Below are 18,038 nucleotides of genomic sequence, written 5' to 3'. Positions count from 1 at the left end.
AAGGACCTGCTGACCTTCAGGAGGTTGATTGAGTCACTCTTTGACACTGTCCCTTTAGAGTTAGAGAGGTACAGACCTCTATGCTTTACCACTTTCTGTCCTTAATGCTAACACTTATTTCTCTCTAGAAGTCTCTTGACCGAGCATCGGGATCACTGACACCTTTCTCTTTTTCAGCGTTTCCGCGATTTTTTAAACTTCTTTTTAGATATAACTATCTTTGATTAATTTAGATCCTAAGTTAGATCACTTTAGATATTACTCAAGATTAGGAGAGTGGATCAGAGACTTTTCTCTGAGAACAAGATTTTAATGGTAATATTTTGTATTGCTGTAACTGAACTTCTGGTTTGCGTTATGCTGATTAGCCTGAACGTCTTCAGGAGGTTTGGTCATCCTGTTGTAATCCTGTATCTCTGTAGCATGTTTTTGTGATTGATTTACATTAACCTGACTGTTAACTTGTAATAAAAGTACTGAACTTTATTTCTGATTTCTGGTCCTCATTGTGTGACCAAACGCTTTACACTGTTAATTGCAATTGTTTGACAAATGTTAACTCCCTTCACCTTTCATGTCGACAAAGACAAGATACATCATGTAACTGATTGTAAGAGATTGGTCCAGTGCTCCATCAGAACTGACTTTATCACCCAGCTCTTTGCTAGATTGTTGAAAACCAACGGTTTGCACAAACCATTTTTGTGATTGCCACAGGGGTTTGGTGAAAAATTGTCAGGTTTCTAAATCAGACCAAAATCCCTTGTCAGTTTGTGTTATTATGTCTGTAGCACACAAAACGCAGGCTAATACGCAAAAAATGATGGCAACAATATCAAAAGGGGTTTATGTGCAGTGATACTATTTCTTCATGGTCAACAATTTTAGGATATAATCAGGAAAATGCAGATATTATTATTAAAAGACAGATTACAAGAAAAAACAATGTTGCACAAATCACACCAACAGGATTTTCGAACTGGTGATATAGAGAGGAAGGGCAAGCATTGTGGGTGGAGATGTGCTCTATAATGGCAGGAAGAATACAAACAAAAAAAAGACCTTAAAAGAAATGAACCTGTTTACAGAGGAGATGGTCACCCAACAAAAGATGGCCATCCAATAAACATTCCAAGCCCATAAAAGCGCTGGGATTGCTTTGATAATTAGGATGAGAAAAGGGGGCTAAGTGAAACTCTATGAAAAAAAATCCCAAAAGAGATCACACCTTTGGAATGAAAGATCAAACAAGAACAAGGCAGAATGGCAGGGAGCACTAGACAGGTGATCTTTTTTCTGACTCCACATTTCATTGTGTTTACCTTTCCCATTCCTCCCTCCCCCTCCCTACCATTTGAACACATTCCCTACATGTCTACACTTGCCCTGCTTTATCTTTTACTTTACATGAAGCCGCCTGGGTGAAATTTAAATTACGCTGGTGTAATTATGTGAATTACAGGAATAACGCATTACGCTTGGTATGTAAAATTCATGAAATTACCCCCTACCCCACTAAAAGCCCTTTTGCTACTCAATAGCTTTTATAAGAGAACATGTATTTTATGAGGGCTGCTTGTGCCCTCTCCCCTCCCCCACCAAGCCAAGTGCATAGCGACATAAAAAAAAGAAAATGTGAATAGGACATGAAAACTCTTACCATTTTTCACCACTAATGTGAATGGCTCTGTATCCCATCCATCAGCCTTCTTAGCCGGTTGTACATCTAAATGACCATAAAAGCAAACAGTAGGCTTTTCTGGGTCACTTCCAAATGTTGCCAGAACCACTGGTGGTATAGGGATTATCTGCCCATTAGGAAACTGCAATTAATATAATAACAGTTAAGTAGCAGCACACAAATGGAGTAGAAAATTGTTTCATCACAATACCAACTATAAGATGATGATTCATGTTTGTTGTCACATAATCCTCAACTGTATTGGCTTCCCTTCTGTGCCTTTGTCCGAATCTTGTATGCAGGATTGTATATTACTACACTGGATAAAACAGCACCGACCTATCACTATATAGACAAAACTGCACTAACGTAACACTCTTTCACCTAGGTACATAGATAATGTAATTAAACATACACTGGTCAACACTTTACCATCTGTAGAGCTACATTGACTCTAACCTGGTACTACCAGTTAATCCAAGCCTTACCTTACCCCTTTCCCTATCCTAAATCCTAAGCCTAGCCTTACCCTAACCCCCACTCTCACCCTTACTCTTACAACAACTCTAATCTTAATACTATCCCTAAGCATAACTCTCACCCTACTCTAACACTTATCGTAAGCCTAAATCTAACCCTAAATTTTAACACTTCCCTTGACACTAATACTAAACATTCATGTAATGCTTACCATAAGGGTAACCATAAACCTAAACAAAAAAATAACAGTAACCCTAAGCCTAGCCCTAAACCTTACCAGAAACCCCAACCTTCTCTCTAACACCGACTATAACCCTAATCCTGTCCCTACCTCTATCCCTTATTCTAACGCTCACTCTTAAGACTAGCACTAACACTACATGTAACACTATGGTCCTACACTAACACTAAGGGCGCGTTAGTGACTTATGGGAGTTCATTATAGGTGTTCATGCCCTTGAACTACCAACACCACAAATATCAGCACATCTGGCATGCAAGAATACAGCCAAATTATTGTTTAGCGTTGACAAATGGTCAGTAATAATAGGAAAATGATTGATCTGGTGGCACAGTCCACCAGAGAACTTCTAGGTGACAGTGAAAGTCACCTGCCCTTTTAGGTCAGCGACCACCACAGTATTTTTCCCTGCTTGTGGCTGCCATCTTAAGAATGGTGGTCCTGGGGAAAACCTCTATCAACTAATTACTTAATCAATTATTAGCCCCAGTGCTCCGGGAGAAGATTCTGTGTGTCAGGTGAATTGATTTGTTTGTTTGTTTTTATTTTTGTTGCTATGGGAGCTTCGTCTTGGAAACCAAACAAAAAAACTCAAGCAGGCTTAGTGCCATTATTTAAAGCCCTTCTCCTCCCATGCGTGATTTTTGCATGGGAGGCGCTAGGCCCTTAGAGTAATTTTTTGCCCGGGAACGCCTACGTTGCATCTCATTGACGCAAGGTAGTTTTCCGCACTCAAAAAATGACTTTAACTCCAATATTTTGGTGCTAGACATGTCTAGCGCCAAAATATGAATATGGAATTAAGTTTGAGCTGGATTTCTGTAAAAAAAAGATGCAAATCCGGCGCAAACATAGAATAAATATGCCCCAGAGAGTTTTCTCAATGTAAGCAGGGGCAGTTTTGCTTTTTTCCTGTCTTGGTTCACTATGCCTTGTATAGAGGTCCCAAGGAATAAGCAAGTGCTTCAGAAGTTCTCAATTTGTTAAACGTCCTCATTAATTTGTGAATTAGAGGGGTAACTGCTCCACACCATAAAGTATATATAGCAACCAATCACATACCATATCCCCCAAAATCAATTTACACAGACAACAGCATAGGTCTGGCTATGTGATAAAGAACATGAAATCCTGAACGCTGACCTTGGGACAGGTACCCCGCATTTGACAGTAGAAAGCGATTTTTATTTTTAGACTTCAAGGTCAGAAGAGCAAATATTGTTCACTTGTTTGTTCTCTTTAACTTAATTTCACAGAGTCTCACCAGCCTTGCAACTGGGATATGTATCCAGTTGTGTTTTGTAACCTGGTCTTAACCCTTCTCTTTTCACTCTTACGAAGCCAAACCTTCACCGCCTTTAGTCTCCATTATCTTTTCAATGTCCCTCACACACTTTGGGCCTGATTTAGCTCTAGCGGGGGGATTACTCAGTCACAAACGTGATGGATATCCCATCTGCTGTATTACAATCTCCATAGGACAATATGGGGTCATAATATTGCGAACAAGATATCCGTCATGTTTGTGACGGAGTATTCCCCTCCGTCAAGATCTAAATCAGGCCATTTCTGCTTTCCGTGTCCCATTCTCAGGTGCGCTACACTTATCCATGTACACCCAACTCACACTAACACCCTAATACACTCTTTCTTTTTCTGGGAATGATGTTATAAAGCACTGCACCCCATAGTCTTCAACCTGCCCTGTAAATGTATATTTAATTTCCTCACACCCCATCTGAGACATAGAATTGCCGTTGTAGTCAGTTACATTTCTGAGAACCACTACTCTACTGTTGTCACTACTGCCAGCTCTCTAGTATTTGGGTTAAATTTCTTGCATTAAAATAAAAAATACTTAAAAATGTAGGGCCTGATTTAGAGTTTGGCAGATGGGTTACTCCATCATGATTGTGACGGATATCCCGTCCACCGTATTACGATCCCATGATATGCTATGGGAATCATAATACTGCGGACAGGATATCTGTCCGTTTGTGAGAGCGTTTATCTCAGGCCATTTATCTCCAGAAAAAAAGAAATTTTCAAGAAAATGTTTTTTGTAGACAAGAAACACGACTCCAAAAAAGGGTGAGACTGAGACAGAAAGTAGGTCTGGGCACCAAAATAAAAGTGGTCCCTTTTAGTAAATCCAAAAGCTATTAAAGTGGCCTGTGTTTGCAAATCGAGACAGTGCTGATCTTGTAAGAACACTCTGTATAAACAAGGTATGAAAGGCAGCATGGATTTGAACTTGTTGCAGGCAATATTTCTGGAGCTATCAGGGAAATAACCTGAATGGACCATGAAACAAGCCCACAAACAGCCACAAAACTAAGCCTCACACTGACCTGTCAGATCAGCCCTTCTGGCACAGCCTGATGGCCCACAGGCCAATCTGACCGTCTCCACAATGAGACTGCACAGCACTCAAGGGCCAGTAGCGACCCATTGTTGTTGATGATATGTGCTTGTGTAAACTTGTTAAGTGAATCCCCCCTCCTCTTGCACAAATCTGATATGCTGCAAGGTACACTGACACAACTATGTGTTTTAATCAGGTACAATTAGTTTAAATAAACACAATATCAAGAAAAATGTTTAATGAGATCAGCTGACTTGCCAAACCTGGGCCAATAACAGAGATCAGCTTCTGTAATTATAAGGGTGGCATTTCAAACTACCCAATAGTAAAATCCATCAGGTTTTCAGAATTATCACCACAAGTGAACTGCATTATCTGTAATGATAATAGTAATGTTATTGCACAGTTATTTAAAATCATTGCAAAATACACTCCAAATCAGTTAAATAATTGCTACCCTAGTACAATTGGATTCCTGTTAACTTAGTTGGGCTCTGAAACAGTCAACATACTTAAACTATGTCCATACATTTTGAAAAGGTTAACCAGTTAAATGAAGGTCACCACTGCTTAACCCCTTGGGTGTCCAGGATGAGGTGATCTCGTCTTCGGCACTGGTTCCCCTCGTCCTGCTATGGGCCCCCGGGACAGGCACCCCCCTCCCCTGGGCAGGGATGGAAGGGGAATTGCTTCCCCTTCCACCACCGTGACCCCCCGTGGCGTCTGATGACGTCAGTGCGCTTTCGCGTGCTGACCTCATCAGAGGCCTTCCCTCCGGCGCTGGAAGCTCACCCGATCGAAGGAGAAATGCTTTTCATTTCTCCTCCGATCACGTGGAGGGGGCAGAGAAGCCTGAAAGGATAGGAAAGGCCGCTCCCCAGGGAGGCAAATCATTTTTAGGCTGTTTCTGCCCCCCGGGGGCAGATCGGCCCAATATAATTAGACCCCCTAGACACCAGGTATTTTTTTTTTTTATATGTCGGGAGCGACCCCTTAGGCAAGGGTCGCTCCCCTGGGGCAAAATTAATTCTAGGCCGTTTCTGCCTCCCTTGGGGGCAGATAAGCCTATTTCTATTAAACTAATATGCCCCCAAGGGAGGCAGAAACCACTAGGCACCAGAGATTTTTTTTGTTTTGTTTTGTTTTATTTTTTATGTGTGGGGAGCGACCCCTTAGGCAAGGGTCGCTCCCCTGGTGGCAAAATTATCTTTGGGCCATGATCGGCCTATTTTTATTAGGCCAATCTGCTCCCCAGGGGGGCAGAAACCACTAGACACCAGGGATTTTTATTTTTTTGCGAACATTTCACGTAAGGGGAGCGACTTCTTAGGCAGGGTTCGTTCCCATGGGGGGCAAATTAATTTTAGGCCATTTCTGCCCCCTTTGGGGGCAGAGCTGCCTATTTTTATTAGGCTGATCTGCCTCCAAGGGGGGCGGAATCCACTAGGCACCATGGATTTTTTTTTGCGACAATTTCACGCAAGGGGAGCGACCTCTTAGGCAAGGGTCGCTCCCCTTGGGGGGCAAATTTATTTTAGGTCATTTCTGCTCCCCTTGGGGGCAGATAGGCCTCTTTCTATTTGGCCGATCTGCCCCCGGGGTGCAGAAACCTCTTGGCACCAGGGATTGGTGTGTGTGTTTTGTTTGGGGGGGCAGCCCCTTGAACAAGGGTCACTCCCCATGGGGGCACATTACTGTTGGCCATATCTGCCCCCCTTGGGGCAGATTGACTTATTTTCGGAAGGCCCATCTGCCCCCAAGGGGGTACAGAAAGCCCACCAGAGACCAGGGAAGATTTTTTTTCAAAATAAGAGGGTGGGGGTATGGCCATTCCCCCACAGCAAATAAATGGGGCCAAAGTTGTTCTGCCCACCAGTAGGCAGATGGGGCAATTACCCCGATCCACACCCCTGGGGGCAGGAAGTCTACTAAATGCCAGGGAATAAAAAAAAACAAATGTGGGGTGGTTCCTACCAACCAGTATGGGCATGGTTATGCCCCCACCCCAACTGAAGGGGGTAACAGTCTTTCAGCTCTCCCCCGCACACTAAAACATCTTATACCATGGCATGCAAGTGGACATTTGATTATTTGGGATTTTGGTTTTACATTTGGGCCGTGAGAGCTTGGCTAACTGTCAAAATCGTTCCACTTGGAATGGTGAGGGCTGCACTTTTTGGACTTTGGGACGCTGCCATTTAGAGAAATCTACAAGACTTAGACACATCTGAAAACTAAACATCTGAGTGAGTCCAGGGTGGTGTGCTTCACATGCACCCCGCACTATCATTTTCTTACCCACAATGTCCTGAAAACTTTAAACTTTGCTGGAAATCACACATTTTTCCCACATTTTTTTGTTGGAACCTACCAGAATCTGGTAATTCCTACCAACCAGCATTGTCCCATCTATACTGATAGAAATTCTTCCCCACTTGTCAGCCTAAATTTTTTTTTTCCAATCTGCCCTTTTGGACCCGCTTTGGTTCCCCTCAATTTTGACATGTTTTTGGCTCTTCCCTGTCACAGGCACTTGGCCCACCTACACAAGTGAGGTATAATTTTTACTGGGAGACTGAGGGGAACGTTGGGTGGTAGGAAATTCGTCCTGGTGCGGTGATCCCACACAGAAATGTGGGGAAAATTTGATTTTTTAGCTAAATTTGAGGTTTGCTGAGGATTCTGGGTAAGAAAACACTGGGGTATCCACGCAAGTCACACCTCCCTGGACTCCCTCGGGTGTCTAGTTTTCAGAAATGTCTGTGTTTGGTAGGTTTCCCTGTATGGCTGCTGAGCCCAGATCCAAAAACGCAGGTGCCCCCGCAAAAACAGGTAGTTTTGTATTTGATAATTTTGATGTGTCCAGGTAGTGTTTTGGGGCATTTCCTTTTGCGGGCACTGGGCCTACCCACACAAGTGAGGTACCATTCTTATTGGAAGACTTGGTGGAACACTGGGTGGAAGGAAATTTGTGGATCCTCTCAGATTCCAGAACTTTCTGTCACCAAAATGTGTGGAAAAAGTGTTTTTTTGGCCACATTTTGATGTTTGCAAAGGATTCTGGGTAACAGAACCTGGTGAGAGCCCCACAGGTGACCCCACCTTGGATTCCCCTAGGTGTCTAGTTTTCAAAAATGTGCAGGTTTGGTAGGTTTCCCTAGGTGCCGGCTGAGCTGGAGGCCAAAATCTACAGCTAGACACTTTGCAAAAAATCACGTCCATTTTCAATGTAAAAATGTGATGTGTCCATGTTGTGTTTTGGAGCATTTCCTGTCGCGGGCGCTAGGCCTACCCACACAAGTGAGGTACCATTTTTATCGGCAGACTTGGGGGAACGCTGGATGGAAGGAAATTTGTGGGCCCTCTCAGAATCCAGATATTTCTGTCACCGAAATGTGAGGAAAAAGTGTTTTTTGGCCAAATCTTGAGGTTTGCAAAGGATTCTGGGTAACAGAAGCTAGTGAGAGCCCCACAAGTCACCCCATCTTGGATTCCCCTAGGTGTCTAGATTTAAAAAATGTGCAGGTTTGGTAGGTTTCCCTAGGTGCCGGCTGAGCTGGAGGCCAAAATCTACAGCTAGGCAATTTGCAAAAAACACGTCAGTTTTTAATGTAAAAATGTGATGTGTCCATGTTGTGTTTTGGGGCATTTCCTGTCACGGGCGCTAGGCCTACCCACACAAGTGAGGTATCATTTTTATCAGCACACTTGAGGGAACATAGAATAGCAAAATAAGTGTTATTGCCCCTTGTCTTTCTCTCCATTTTTTCCTTCCGAATATAAGACAGTGTGTAAAAAAGACGTCTATTTGAGAAATGCCCTGTAATTCACATGCTAGTATGGGCACCCCAGAATTCAGAGATGTGCAAATAACTAATGCTCCTCAACACCTTATCTTGTTCCGATTTTGGAAATTCAAAGGTTTTCTTGATACCTATTTTTGAGTCTTTTCGGGGTTATTACAACTTTGGAGGAGGTGTTAATCCGTCCTAAAAGTGACGGTAAAGTAACGGATATACCACCAGCCGTATTACGAGTCCATTATATCCTATGGAACTCGTAATACGACTGGTGGTATATCCGTCACTTTACCGTCACTTTTGGGATGGATTAACACCTCCTCCAAAGTTGTAATAACCCCCTTTATATTTCAGCAAATGAATTGCTGTATACCCGGTATAGAATGAAAACCCACTGCAAGGTGCAGCTCATTTATTGGCTCTGGGTACCTAGGGTTCTTGATGAACCTACAAGCCCTATATATCCCCGCAACCAGAAGAGTCCAGCAGACGTAACGGTATATTGCTTTAAAAAACCTGACATTGCAGGAAAAAGTTACAGAGTAAAACGTAGAGACAAATGGCTGTTTTTTTACCTCAATTTCAATATTTGTTTATTTCAGTTGTTATTTTCTGTAGTAAACCCTTGTATGATCGACACAAATTACCCATTGCTGAATTCAGAATTCTGTCTACTTTTCAGAATTGTTTGGGTTTCTGGGATCCAGCATTGGTTCCACACCCATTTCTGTCACTGACTGGAATGAGGCTGAAAGCACAAAAACATCATAAAAATGGAGTATGTCCCAGTAAAATGCCAAAATTGTGTTGAAAAATGTGTTTTTCTGATTCAAGTCTGCCTGTTCCTGAAAGCTGGGAAGCTGGTAATTTTAGCGCCGCAAACCCTTTGTTGATGCCATTTTCAGGGGAAAAAACCACAAGCCTTCTTCTGCAGCCCTTTTTTCCCATTATTTGAAAAAAACACATTTTTCACTGTATTTTGGCTATTTTCTTGGCCTCCTTCAGTGGAACCCACAAAGCCTGGGTACCTCTAGAATCCCTAGGATAGGATGTTGGAAAAAAAGGACGCAAGTTTGGCGTGGGTAGCTTATGTGGACAAAACATTATGAGGGCCTAAGCGCGCCCTGCACCAAATAGCCAAAAAAAGGCCTGGCACCTGAGGGGGAAAAGGCCTGGCAGCGAAGGGGTTAAACATGCTTTCACCGCGTCAGTGCACTTTCTAATATTCAAGCGAAGAAAGCCTGCTTTAAAAAATTCCACCGGTTGTCACTACACTACACCTACATATTGTTTGGAGTAATGACTCTTCTTTAATAGTGCAAAGTCTGCATGCAAACTTCTGTTTCGTCCTTTAGGTGACCATATCGAAACCTTCTTATTGGCAGCTAACAAAACCCTGCTCTAAGTAGTCTTCTCTTTCTCTCACTACTAGGTTTTCAGTACTTTTTTCAAATGTTATTTACATGTATACTTAGCAGTGTCCAACTATCCCTCTTCTATTCTCAAAGTGAACTACTTTCGCAAAGAGATATAGGTTTTGCTTGTTTTACTGCTAATTTCCTAATTTTTGGTAGTGGTAGTGGTAAACCCATGCTCCATATGGCTCTAAACTGCAACGAGTTTATAGAATACTGCAAGTATAAATCCTAAGGATTCATATTCCGCTGATAATTTATTGCTACACTAAGCTTTTTAGAGCTTAGTCTGTGGCCATTCTGAGGATGAGTGATAAGTTATATAAATTAAATTTGAAGCTTACCTGATCTTGTGCTGTGCTGGCGGGAAGTCAAAAAGTAATCTATAGGAGATACATTGAGCAATGTCTTGCCACTTAGAGAGTGTCCCATGAAACTCTATCTGCCCTTAGGTTAGTGTGGACATAACGTTTCCCCTGTTCACCTGCAGGATTGGAAACAGACAGACCAGACAGTTTACTAATTAAGAAAGAGGTGTTAAGAGTAACAACTGCCGTTCTAATTGCTGCTGAATGCAGCTTGGCACTGTCATGTTCATCCAACCATATCAAGAATATTTATACCCAGCAGTGTTCTCTAGCTTAATGTTATTTAAGTCTCAACTTCCCCTTTTGAAGATGCTCTGCCCAAACACTACCACTTTGGACTTATTAGTAATAATGATTACATTGTTATTAAAATAATCATTTAATCATTCTAACTTTTTCTGAAGACCCATTGCTTTTTAGCCTGGGATCGCTGTTTCATCTGCATATTGTAGGATATTAAATGGGCTGGCCAGGTGGTTTTGGGGGAAAGGAACTCACACTCTCCAAGCCTGATCCCAAATCTGCTATATGGAGCTAACATACAGCCTACTTTCAATACTTTATTGAACTGATCTTCCATATCTAGGGCCAAACTGATTTTTAGGCAAGTATTTAAACACAGACTAATATTTTCCTTAGAGAGTCTTATATGAATGCCACGGTTCATCAACTTTGCCCGTATGTGCCATGATCTATAAAACCAAATAGTGTTTTAAACTCAATTAATGCTGCATACAAAAGATTACCCATTCTAGTCACTGTTGTATAAACAGTCACAATGTCAGAAGTTGTCCTTGATACTGCTGCCCCCTTTAAAACCTGTTTGATATGTGGGTAGCAGATTTTTACTAGCAACCCAGGCTTCCCAGGACTTTAGAGAGGCTTTGGCAAACCATTTCCCTTCTATTTGTAGTAAAGCTATTAATTGGTAGTTTGCAGGAGAGCAATATTGCCCCTTCTCATAGATGGGGACCAAAAAAGATCCCCACCAAATATTTGGAACCACGTTTGCTTCTACACAGTAAGCAAATTGTGGAGGTGACATCTCAACACATAAGTTAATATTGCCTTTAAAAACTATTGCTGTGAGCCAATTGGAACTTGGGGATTCATCTTTATGGGCAGGCATTAAAATGATCTTAATTTCATAATCAGTCATTATACTTGTTGTCTGATTTGCATATGGCTGGGTCCAAACTGGAATGGCACGGGCAGCAAAAAACTGATGGATTTAGGCCCAGATCACTGTACTGGGGGTGAATGTTTGACATTGTTCAGCATTCCGTCCATCACTTGTTCTTTTTTGCATTTGGCGCCCTAAGTAGGAAGGGTATGCCCAGATGTGGGTCCCGTGCTTTCTAAGCTACTGGATTCAAGCTAATCTGGCTGATGAGGGGTGAAATCCCAAAACTGGTTCCAGGATGCTTGTTTCCAGTCCAGGGAAGACCTGGCCTGGTAGTTTGGGCTGGGCTGGACTGCTCCCATGGGGAACAGGATCAAGACTGATTTGCATTTGGCTGGGTCCAAACTGGAATGGCATGGGCAGCAAAAGAAATGTTGGATTTAGGCCTACATCACTGTACTGGGGGTGAATGTTTAACATTGTTCAGCATTCCGTCCATCACTTGTTCTTTTTGCATTATGCTTATTGTGCCTACTTTTTAGAATGGAAAAGGGTGAACTGTTGTTGGAAACATTTAAACCCTTGCCATAGGTTGTTTATTCTTGAAAAGAAACATTATACATTTCAGTGCTTTTGCCTTAAGAAATTACTTAATTTACATGTAGCCGAAATTCATCTTGATGTTTGGATTGAAAAACATTAAATAGCTGTACTCATCTTGCTTCCTCACTTTGTTTTACCAAATTAATCTTCTAAAAGAGGCTTTCCGCAATTGTTTATCATTTCTTTTAAGGCTGGATCAATCTTTCTATACTTGTCTGTTTTAAATAACTGATTAAGACACCTATTAGTAACCTTTCTTCAGTTCACCTGTCTTGTTTCTCCACCAGACGTTTTGGGAATCGTGTTACGACTGGACCTGCAACATAATCCAATAAGAGTGTCATTTGGTCGTGCCACCTTGCACACTAAGTTAAACAAGGGTCATTATCACTGACACTTTAAATTCTGCATCACATTCTTTATTATGAGTTATTGATTGTTTAATCCCATCAGTGTGCTGGTACATGATACCAGACTGGTTAATTTCAAAGCATTTTAGGGGCATTCCCAGTGTACCCTTACTACCCTTTTCACTAATTCATTAAACATGGAGAGGTTTTTGCTTCGAGGGATTCACACATTTTTCGACTTTATGTCTCTTTTTACAGGCATCAATATGAGGAACCCCTTAATATGAGTGGGGTAATTAAGCTCCTGCAAAACTATGACCTTGGTCATCCATTTTTACAATTTATTTTGACTCCTTTTTAGAAAGTTTGGATGGAGAAAAAAATTTGGTTTGTGGAAACATTAGCCCATTGAGGGTTCTTGAACTGAAGTTGATTGTAATTGACCCCTCCAATTTTAAACCTGGAGTTCTCGGCAAACTACAGGTTTTATTAGGTCTTTCACCTTGTCTGTTGACATACAAGGTCTTTCCTCTGACTGTAGTCACTTTTCTATAGTATTCAATTCCAGTCATATCAGGTGCTTTCTTCAGCGGCTATTTATTTTTACAATCATCATTAATCGTCTGAGATCTAGCTTCTGTTCTTAAATATATGTCCCAGTATAAATCAACTACTAAATTATTCATTATCTCTGGCAAGAGTGTTCATTTATATAAAAGTGGGGATCATGAGCATGCAGAGTATCTATCTTTGACTTTACCTTTGCCCCAATTCAGTAGCTCATTTAGGGGCATATTTATACTCCGTTTGCGCCAAATGTGCGTCAAAAATTTTGACGCACATTCGGCACAAACCATGCACCATATTTATACTATAATGGCCGACCCCGCAGATGTCAAAATTCCTCCATGTGCGTAATTTTTTGGATGCGGGAAACTGCCTTGAGTTGATGACATGCAAGGTAGGCGTTCCCGTCCAAAAAAAGACTTTAAGGCCTGTGCGCCTTATCTATACTCCAGCGTCATTTTGGCCTTATAAAATGGCGCACAGCCTGATGTGTGCCGTTTTTAACTCCTGGGTGAGGGCAGGCGTTAAGGGACCTGTGGGCTCACTTCCATGGTCTCTGACCATGGAAGCAGTCCAGTGGTGCCCTTCCCTTCCCCCAGGGACACCCCCTGCCACCCTTGCCCACCCCTGGAGGACACCCATGGATGGGCCGACTCATCCCAGGTCAGTACAGGTAAGTTCAGGTAAGTATTATTATTATTTTTTTAAAGTGGCATAGGGGGGCCTATTTTGGGCCCCCTACATGCCACTGTCCCCAATGGCCATGGCCAGGTGACAGAAGTCCCCTGGGCATGGCCATTGGGCAAGGGGGCATGACTCCTGTCTTTGCTAAGACAGGAGTCATTTCAATGTGGGTTGTGCATCAAAAAATGGCGCAAGTCCGGTCTGAGCCATGATTTTTTCCTCAAACCTGACTTGCACCATTTTTTGACGCACAACCCACATTTTCCCCTATGCTGGCGCTGCCTGGTTTGAGTCTTTTTTTTTTTACTCTGACCAGCCCGCAGCGCCAGCTAACGTCAATCCTTAAATATGGCGCCCACATGGCGCGTAGGAATGGCTTTAGCCGGAGGTAACATTTTTGACGCAAACCAGCGCCAGCGCTGATTTGCATCAAAAAGTGTAAATATGGGCCTTAATCTCCCTATTTTTGTGTCTGTGGTAGTATAAGTTGCCAATGTCTGTAAAAAGTCTACCTGGACCTCTAGTGTATCCCTTTGTATGGTAACAGTATTCAGACTCGTGTTAAGGGAGCCGCTGATTGCACCACACCACTATGGGTGGTCGAACATCACTGCTGCTGGCTTCTTTACTGATTGACCTCCTTATAATAGGGCCCTTCACTTATGAAAGAGGTTAACTATTCTCCATGTTTCCAGTGCTGATTATTTCTGCATTTGTTTGTGAGTCCAGAAACTAGAGATGTGATTTTACAGAGGTAAAGGGAGAAATAATTTGTGCTAAACCTAGTTAAGGTTACATTCTGGTGGTAAAGATGTAGCAGGGGATGCTGCTGTCTTACCACTGAGATTGGGCAATGTTGTGATTAGTAGAGGAGTACTCCCACCCTCTACCATCAGGTGCACCTGGGTTCAGGCCCCCCTGGGCTGCAGTGTACGATGAGCCACTGTCAACAAAGCCTGGGGGCGGGACTTCGAGGTAGCGTGCAACAAATAGCCTGTCAGCTCTGTGGAGTTTTTTTCTAGACTTTCTGCCCCAGAACCAGACCCTACAGACCCACATCTACTTGCAACATAAGCAGCTGACAGTGAGATGCTACAACCACTAACCACGTTGGATGTTTTATGTGCAGATGTCTGATATCCAAGAGGTCAGAAGATCTACAGCCAAAAAAGCTTGCAATCATGTCCGTGGCTCCAAAGCGGCAGAGGGGATAGGGTCCAGGATTCCAATACACTCAATCAGCATTCTTCTCCATTTGGAAAAATCAGAAGCAGGGCAGAGGTGTTGGAGTGTGTTTTTCAAAAGCAATATTAAGATGAAAAGCTTGCAATATATTGTGTAAGGAAGCTGCATAGAAAACGTGTTAACATAGAAATAATGTACGCATTTGAAATGTGCCCACGGGAAGTGGCTACCAATGTATATGAAGACTAATGAAAGCTGTTAATTCTGAATTATTATGCAATAATGTTTTTAATTGTATTAGCATATTATAATTAGAGTTATGTAGTAAGAAGTTGCTTATTAATTGATAGGCCTCAGCTTGGCGAGAGTCTGGGCATAGTTGCCTGGTCTCATATTTAACTGCATTTTCTAAACATGTAATGTGCTGTTTTCCTTAAGGACACGAAGCTGTACTTTTCCAGAAGTTAGATGTGTGTGTGTAGCCGTAGTAAATTCTTTCTCATGAGAACCGATTTCCCCAAGGAGACGTTCTTGCTGAATGCAACAGTGTAATTCGTAACAGGTGCAAGGACACCAGGAGTAGGAGAAAACAATGGAGACACTGACTGGAGCGCAAAGTGTAACTCTTCTTACCTGACATTCCAACTGATGAAGACGTCAATAGCATGGATCAATCAGCGGCATGAGAACTGTGGTTAGTGGAAAATTCTGGCAAAGTGCCTGAAGAGTTATTGGACAGAGATAAAGATACACCAATTATTATCCAATGAGGAGTTAAGGGTTAATTGGGTAGTTTTGATTTAACGGAATGACCAAAGGAGGTGAGAGAGAGATGCAGAGAGACAGAGACTTGATTGTTTCCTTTGCTTTGTCCTGATAGACTAAACCATCCTTTATCCATTCTTATCTGATACTTACTTCTCCTCCATATGAGGGAAGAGTCCTATTCCTTAGTTAGGCTATACATGGAGACGTTGCCCCGCCTATCTCTGCTGATGGCCAATCGACTGATGTCCTGAGGATGAAGACTGACGCAGTTTGCTGATCTGTTGGATTGGTAACTATCTGATGCAAATTTGTAAATGTCTGTTTGCCTTTCTTTCTAGGCACCAACTACTATTTTGATAGAGTCCATAGTTAGATGTTTTCCAAATTCGTGTTTGGTAAATGTTTTGCATGAAGCCCAACATGCTAATCTGAGGTTAGTTGAGGTGTTGTCACACATATCCGATGCAAATAGACAAATGACTGAGATCTTGCTTTGTTGAATCATGTATTAATGAAACTTTGCTATACTGCTTCATATCAATGATGTGTCTAAATGCTGAATTATATTCTCTATGCAATGATTAACGGCATTCTAATTGCTAATTAGAAGAGTTCTAATGACGTTTATTGCTAATGAGATTAACCAAGATGATATTAGATTGTAACAAATAGGGAAATAAATATCCTAACACATAACTAGGTCGTTGTGGTTATTCGTGACTGAAAGGTTATGGTGTGTTCAACTATTTGTTCTTATTAAATGTCATTGATTAGCTTGTTGATTAATCATTGTGAATATTGATTGGGTTAATGATCTATTGATTTGTGATGCCAAAAAGATACCTCATACTGGGAAGTCCCCGAACGTGGTCCAAAGGTTCTTTGACCTAGACGTGACTCCTTGTAAGTTTACTTATCAAGGCTCTGACACGCTAACAGAGGTGAAAGAACATCACATGTCTGGCATCTTTCTGTGTTTATATTCTTGTTCAGTCTACTCAGGCACTAGGAGCAAGAGAGTACTCTAGCAGATAGCAGTGCAACTGCATAAACTGTATATTTTCCTCATCCATATTAATTTTGGAGATCCTGAAGATTGCAATATCCTTGGAAGGATAGACTAGCCCAGAACTTCAAGCAAAAATTATGAAATCACCCTTGTGAATATTTAGCTCACAACCTAGATTCCCAAATCTTTGCCACACACAAAAAATAAATCATAGGATGATGAGCAGGCCCAGAGGTACTGCTGTATTTGCGGATGAAGACAACAGACATCTGAATTGTAAATGACAAAATGAAATGCAGTTGCCCACAAAAATGTACTGATGCAGCCCTAGGTCTGGCCATGGTAAGCTGGTATAAGGATCATGATGTTTTATTGCAAGTATATACTTCATAACTAAAAGAAAAAAGAAAACGTTGAAATCTGTAGGTGGCAGCTATATAATTGCAACGAAAATGTGAAATTAGAAAAAAATATTCACCTAAGTTTACATTTGTGCATAGGACCCATAGTGTGAGCACACTTGCAGAATGACTTAGAAAAAGTAAAAAGGAAATTGAATGGTAAGAAAAAAACAATTGCAGACCCCTAGCACTTAAGAGCTATTTTTTAAATAGATGTGCACTTGCAATCACAAAAAATGCTGTCATTTGGTGCAAAGTGCTAATGGAAGAAGTTGGCTGACCTAGTGCCCCTTGCTTTATGGTGTGGTAGATGGAAGCAAAATATGAATGATAGATGGACACAGCAACTGATGAAGAGGTCTACCCCAAAACTCCTTATATATTTATTTATATGAATTCTGGGGGTGGAGAACGTTAGCAAAGTTTAATCCTAATAAGATTTTTTTTTGTAAATAAGCTCACAGGCATCTAAAGCTAGAGGACACATTTGGAGGAAAACTGTTCTAAACGTTGATTAATTGTCAACGTTAAGTTGCTTCTATTTTTTTCTTCTAAACATGTGAACTGACAAGCAAAAATTGTGAATGTAATGATTAGGATTGATACTCTCATTATAGCTTTTAGATTAATGTTTGAAACTATGGTCACTGGAATTCACACCTTTATTTGTTTCTGTGGGTCTTGTAATGTATGCAATACTTCATTTGTGAAATAATAATGATGGATGCCTAAATATTTCACAGTTGTGCATTGAGGGCATTGCTGGATGCCAGGGTTGTCAATAACCAAGTCTTGATTTTATGTCATGCTCTTTCTTATGCAAACCTACATATCTTGACTTTTTATGTTAGCCTTGCAGTTATTTAATCCCTACTTTCTCCCTTTGTCACTTTCTTCAACTTTCTCATCTTCCTTATTTCGCACTTTTCTGCCTTTCTCTGTCTTGCTCTGTGTCAAAGTCTGATGATGCAGTGTAAGCCCTGGTTGTAAAATATGAA

General features: G+C 41.5%; 1 protein-coding gene across 1 annotated transcript in view; it reads right to left on the bottom strand.

Annotated features, from left to right (window-relative positions):
* Positions 1 to 18,038, bottom strand: part of LOC138279655 (cytosolic non-specific dipeptidase-like) — a 280,513-nt gene that overhangs the window by 120,057 nt on the left and 142,418 nt on the right. Inside the window, exon 4 of the mRNA XM_069219419.1 lies at positions 1,661 to 1,823. Within this exon, the coding sequence (XP_069075520.1) occupies positions 1,661 to 1,823 (163 nt within the window). The remainder of the gene's footprint in view (positions 1 to 1,660; positions 1,824 to 18,038) is intronic.

The sequence above is a fragment of the Pleurodeles waltl genome, chromosome 2_2 (assembly GCF_031143425.1).
Source record: "Pleurodeles waltl isolate 20211129_DDA chromosome 2_2, aPleWal1.hap1.20221129, whole genome shotgun sequence".
Classification (NCBI taxonomy): Eukaryota; Metazoa; Chordata; class Amphibia; order Caudata; family Salamandridae; genus Pleurodeles; species Pleurodeles waltl.
Note: the sequence above shows the minus strand (reverse complement) of the source record. Positions and strands in the feature narration are given on the sequence as shown.